The 6,000-nt window shown below is 56.1% G+C and overlaps 1 protein-coding gene across 1 annotated transcript in view; it reads left to right on the top strand.

The window, feature by feature from the left end:
• Positions 1 to 2,041: 2,041 nt before the first annotated feature.
• The window catches only part of LOC133363065 (antifreeze protein Maxi-like), a 15,243-nt gene continuing 11,284 nt past the window's right edge, over positions 2,042 to 6,000 (top strand). The window contains exons 1-2 of the mRNA XM_061582075.1: positions 2,042 to 2,133; positions 2,237 to 2,337. Of these exons, the coding sequence (XP_061438059.1) occupies positions 2,042 to 2,133; positions 2,237 to 2,337 (193 nt within the window). The remainder of the gene's footprint in view (positions 2,134 to 2,236; positions 2,338 to 6,000) is intronic.

A 6,000-nucleotide genomic window follows, 5' to 3' on the forward strand; every position in this document is an offset into this window, starting at 1 on the left:
AAGAAGAAGTTGTGAAACCTCCCACACACCAGGGGAGGGAGCGGACGCCAAAGAGGCGGTTTTTGCCATCCCAGACGCCGCGCCGAGTGGCGAGCGGGCGGAGAGGAAGAAACTTGCCAAGGAGGAGGAAGCAACAGCGTGCGTCTGGGGGAAGGGGCTGCCCAAGCAGGAGACCGTGGACGATGAAGGCGACATAGCCAAGGAGAACGACCCATCTCCCGTGGTCATAGAGCCTCACCCCCCACCAGCTATGGATGAATCTGGGACGAATACAATTTGCTTCGGCCTCGAACAAGGAGGGGGGGGGGGGGAAGTCGGTGGCTCGCGCGATCACAGCCGCGCGCAAGTCAACCGTGCGTGTTAGCGGCACGAAACGTCGAACCTCTTCCACCACCACACGAGGACGAACTCGTGCACGGGAGCAGAGAAAAAAGGTTTCCGCGCGGCTCCCGGCACGTAATGCGAACACCCCGGTGTCCGTACGGCACACACGGGGAGAAGGGGTACGGCCCAGCACAAGAGAACAGACGAGAAACTCTTAAAATACAGTGTGTGTGGAAAGGCATTTTCATAGAAAGGAAATCTGCGCATACACCAGAAAATACGCACAGAAGAGAAATGCTTCAAGTGCGGTGTGTGGGAAGGGTTTTAAATTGGTCACAACCTACGAGATAATCACAAGCAGATGCACAAGGGAGAAAATGCACAGCTTCTCAAGTGAGCCTGGAACGTGGGAAAGTGAATTTGGAACATGAAGAAGTTAATTTAGAACTGGAAATAGAATCAGAGTCCAGGACCTGGTCCCAATCATTTTTTGAGTGCGGATTTGGACGAGGGTTGGTTGTCCTATTTAGTGCTGTGAATTGGAGCCCCCCGGGGTAGATGTCTCACCTTGAACTTAAAATAATGCAGCTCCATTGGCTAGATGTTGACTACCTCGCCCGGTATACAGGAGGCACGCACGCACACCCCCACGTGGAGCCCGAGGGGAGGTCACGTGGCCGACAGGTTTTCACCCAGAAGCCCTCCCATGGGACTAATCTTCACGGTTTCCTACGGCCAAGGAATTGGGCGATCTCCCCCGAGGCTAACTCGCACAACGGCGCCGTGACTTGGGCGGTAATTACATGGTCACGACGGGGCTGCCCAGCCACCGCGGGTAGAAAACACACACGGGCCAGCAGGCAGGTAGGGGGAGGGGGGAGAGCCACAAACGGTGGGAAAACAGGGCCGGCCCTCTGATTGGTAGGACACTATATTTTGCCACTGGTAAAGGAGGTCTCAGTGTAAGTGCTTACCCCAAGCTCTCAAAACTCTGATAGTGCACCGTCTTTGAGTTGTACTCCTTTTGGCGTCATCTGGTCCAACACCAATGGAAACTAGGCTCTAAAAAAAGCTGTCTCGGGTGTGGACCAATCAACTTCAAGGACAGTGCATATCATTATCATCATCAGAGTTGTTTATTTTTGTTTGCATCTTGACTGCTTGTGTTGTGGTTATTGCAAACATGATGCCTTGTATAAAGGTGTCAGTTTTTGTACCAGTTGAAAGGGTAAAAACCTATTACTATATTTTGCCACTGGTAAAGGAGGTCTCACATATATTAAACTTTTGCACATTTAAAAAAGAAAAAAGGAGGGGAAATAGAGAAAGAAAACCTCGCATCTGGGACAGCTGCCACCTTTCTACAGAAACGTCCTGTAGACATGGAGCTCCCTTGCCGTCAGGAAGCTGAACCAGCCGCGATCGGCCGAGGATCTGGTCTTCGAACCGATCCTCAGGAACCCGCAGACAAAAGCTGCCATCCACAACCGCCACCCCCAGCATGGAGAGGCGCCTCGCCAATGCGCGGCTCACCGGGATGGGAGATCTGGTGGAGCCTGGAACACGGGGCCGGTGGCTCGGACCAGCAGACATGGCCGCAAAGACAGGGGCTGCAGTCGCTCTGGGTGGTTGCCCAGATCCTAGCCGAAGCCAAGGGGGCCTTCTCAGCGGCAGCGGGGGAAAACGCCCCCCCCCCACCCCCCCATCGGCGTTGGGGATGGCGAAGCCCCTCTCGTCGTGCCACTGCATCGCCAATGCCGACAAGCGAAGGCGGATCATGACCCGTGCCAGCTCGAAGACCTACCGGAGGTGGCCTTCGAAAATGTCAAGAGGAAGGTGCTCTACTCCTACATGGTCCGGTTTCACCAACAGGACACCCTGAGGAGCCACAAGGACCATGTGCCTGGAGGAGAGCCCTGCCCTGCGTCTCTCCGGAGAGGCCTCGCTGGAGGAAACTCTACTCCAGCCCGATGTACGACCGCATCGGCGACCTCGGCTGGAAAATCGCCCACGGCACCGTCACCACCAACGCCTCCCCGGCGCGCTTCACCGACACATCCCCGGAGTGCCGGTTCTGCGGTTAAGTGGAGACGGTGGCGCACCAATACGTGGAGTGCAAGAGCCTGGACTCGCTGTTCAAGGTCCTGAGAAACATCCTCCTAAGGTTCAGCCTCCACTTCTCCCCGACGGTCCTCATCTTTGGATACCCGAAGGGCGACGGACCCCAACATCTTCAGGGGCTGGTCAACGTGCTCGTCGGCTACGCCAAGCTCGCCATTTACAGGGCGAGGAAGGTGGCCCTGGAGAGGAAACGTCCGGCCAGCAGCGTGGGCATCCTCCGCGCTCTGGTCGGAGCCACGGTGTGTGGGCCGGAGTTCCGCCGTGCATGGCTGACCCACGCCGTGCCGGCCTTCAAGGAGCAGTGGGCGCTGGAGGCCGTGTGCTCGGTGGCAGATAACGGGGAGCTCTGCATGCAGATTATGAGCAACCTGTCGGAGGCCGTTGGACTGCGAGAAGGGCTGGGTGCAGATGCAGCACATAGAAAACATAGGGGGAACATAGACAGAGTAGGGAGAGAGGGGGTAGCAGAGAGAGAGAGAGGGGGGTAGAGAGAGAGAGAGAGGGGGGTAGAGAGAGAGAGAGAGGGGGGTAGAGAGAGAGAGAGAGAGGGGGGTAGAGAGAGAGAGAGAGAGAGGGGGGTAGAGAGAGGAGAGGGGGGAGAGAGAGAGAGGGGGGGTAGAGAGAGAGAGAGGGGGGTAGAGAGAGAGAGAGGGGGGTAGAGAGAGAGAGAGGGGGAGAGAGAGAGGGGAGGAGAGGGAGGGAGAGAGAGGGGGAGAGAGGGGAGAGAGAGAGGGGGGGTAGAGAGAGAGAGAGAGGGGGTAGAGAGGAGAGAGGGGAGAGAGAGGAGGGGGGAGAGAGAGAGGGGGGGAGGGAGAGAGAGGGGGGTAGAGAGAGAGAGAGGGGAGGAGGAGGGGGTAGAGAGAGAGAGAGGGGGTAGAGGAGAGAGAGGGGGGGGGTAGAGAGAGAGAGGGGGTAGAGGAGAGAGAGGGGGGGTAGAGAGAGAGGGGGTAGAGGGAGAGAGGGGGGGGGTAGAGGGAGAGAGGGGGTAGAGGGAGAGAGAGGGGGGGTAGAGAAAGTTTCTATAGGTGTTTTTTTGTAACTGTATCAAAATTGGTGCATTTAAAGAAGTGGATACGGAACGTTGACATTTCGTGGCATGAATGCCGACTTTGGCTTTTATAATACAATGACGTTCGAAAGTTTAAGGGGAGAGCGTTTTGAGAGTTTGTGGGTGGATTAAGAAATTATGCAAAATAGTGGAATAAACGACTTCCACGCAAAATAAAAAAAGAGAGAGAGAAGGGGTAGAGGTAGGAGCGGAGCGTGCTGCTACGTCGTCTTGATGTTTGTGTCTACGAAGCAAGCGGCACCACAGATTGAATTTGTGTTGCACAGCGGCACAAAGCAAAGTAATAGGGGGGGGGGGGGAAATAAAAACACCGAAATGATGAACGAATCAAAGTGCCGACTAAACAGAGCATCGTGTTGCTTCTTCTGATCGTCAGAGAGAGACACACAAACAGAGACAGACACACACAGCCAGAGACACAGAGACACAGAGACAGACAGACACACACAGACAGAGACACAGAGAGAGACAGACAGAGACAGACACACACAGACAGAGACACAGAGACAGACAGATACAGCCCCCAACAAATATGCAGCAGCAGCCAGGCATGCTCATGGTCCGGGATCGAACCCACGACCTCCTGCGTACCGGGTGAGGTAGTTAACAGCTCACCAATGGGGGAGAGACACGGACTCCCAATATACAGCAGCAGCAGGCATCGTCAGGGTCGGGATCGAACCTACAACCAAAGGTCCCCAGGTAGCCTCTAGCAGTGCTGTAGGGGCAAGTGCTGTCAGTAGCAGCAGCGCCTATAGACACAAAGACAAAGCTCCCCCAGGTAGCCTCTAGCAGTGCTGTAGGGGCAAGTGCTGTCAGAAGCAGCAGCGCCTATAGACACAAAGACAAAGCTCCCCCAGGTAGCCTCTAGCAATGATGTAGGGGCAAGTGCTGCAATTAGCAGCAGCATCAGCAGCGTCTATGAAGGCCACCACTGTGACCAGAGGGATTGGTGTGGCCAGCACCACCCCCGGCCGCCTTTGTCTTCCCAAGTGTCACACTCACCCATCCATTCACTCACTCACCGACCCACTCGATCATTCAGTGACCACACACAAAGAGAAAGCTCCCCCAGGTAGCCTCTAACGGCGCTGTAGGGGAAAGTGCTGTTAGTAGCAGCGGGTCACTCACACACCTACCCACTCACCTACTCACTTACTCACCCACACACACAGGGGGTGGGTGCCAGCACCACTCACCCACTCGCCCACACACCGACACTCACTCAGTTACCTACTCACCCACCTACACACTGACACTCACCCACCCACCCACACACCGACACTCACACAGTCACACTCACCCACACACACACAGGGGGTGGGTGGCCAGCACCACTCACACACACACAGGGGGTGGGTGGCCAGCACCACTCACCCACAGTCACCTACACCCACCCACACCCACCTACACCCACCCACACACAGGGGGTGGGTGGCCAGCACCACTCACCCACACCCACCTACTCACCCACACAGTCATCTACTCACCCACCCACACACACAGTCACCTACTCACCCACACACCCACCCACAGTCACCTACACCCACACACCCACCCACAGTCACCTACACCCACACACCCACCCACAGTCACCTACACCCACACACCCACCCACAGTCACCTACACCCACACACCCACCCACAGTCACCTACACCCACACACCCACCCACAGTCACCTACACCCACCCACCCACCCACAGTCACCTACACCCACCCACCCACAGTCACCTACACCCACCCACCCACAGTCACCTACACCCACCCACACACAGTCACCTACACCCACCCACACACAGTCACCTACACCCACCCACACACAGTCACCTACACCCACCCACCCACCTACACCCACCCACACACAGTCACCTACACCCACCCACCAACTCACCACACCAATTCACTCACTCACCCACACACTGTCACCTACACCCACCCACACAGTCACCAACTCACCCACACACCAACTCACCCACACCCCACCAATCACCCACACAACAGGGGGTGGGTGGACAGCACCACACAACTCTCCCCCAGTGGTGCGATGTTTACTCCACACGCAGCACCACACCACCATCAACCCCTAAAACCGGTAACCGGTTCTTCGAAACCATTCAGTTTTCTGAAACCGGTTTAACATGGTCACCCCCCTACCTTCTCCGAACCGTTTGGCGTTGCAACCGAAACCGTTAACCGTTTTCCTGAAACCGGTTTTCCAAACCGGAAAAAAAAACCGTTAACCGGCTCCTGATCCCCCCCCCACACTTTTTGGTCCCCGAACCGGTAACCGGTTTTCGAAACCGGTTTTACCCGCCAGGTACCACCACAGCCGTGTGTTGTGTTACGCTGTGTGTGTGTGTGTTACAGCTGTGTGGTGTTGGTTATTACAGCTGTGTTGTGTGTTTAGTGTATTACAGCTGTGTGTGTGTGCATTACAGCTGTGTGTGTGTTACAGCTGTGTGTGTGTTACAGCTGCGTGTGTGTG

This window comes from Lethenteron reissneri, unplaced genomic scaffold (assembly GCF_015708825.2).
Source record: "Lethenteron reissneri isolate LAM-NWPU_2019-01 unplaced genomic scaffold, ASM1570882v1 scaffold_1639, whole genome shotgun sequence".
NCBI lineage: Eukaryota > Metazoa > Chordata > Hyperoartia > Petromyzontiformes > Petromyzontidae > Lethenteron > Lethenteron reissneri.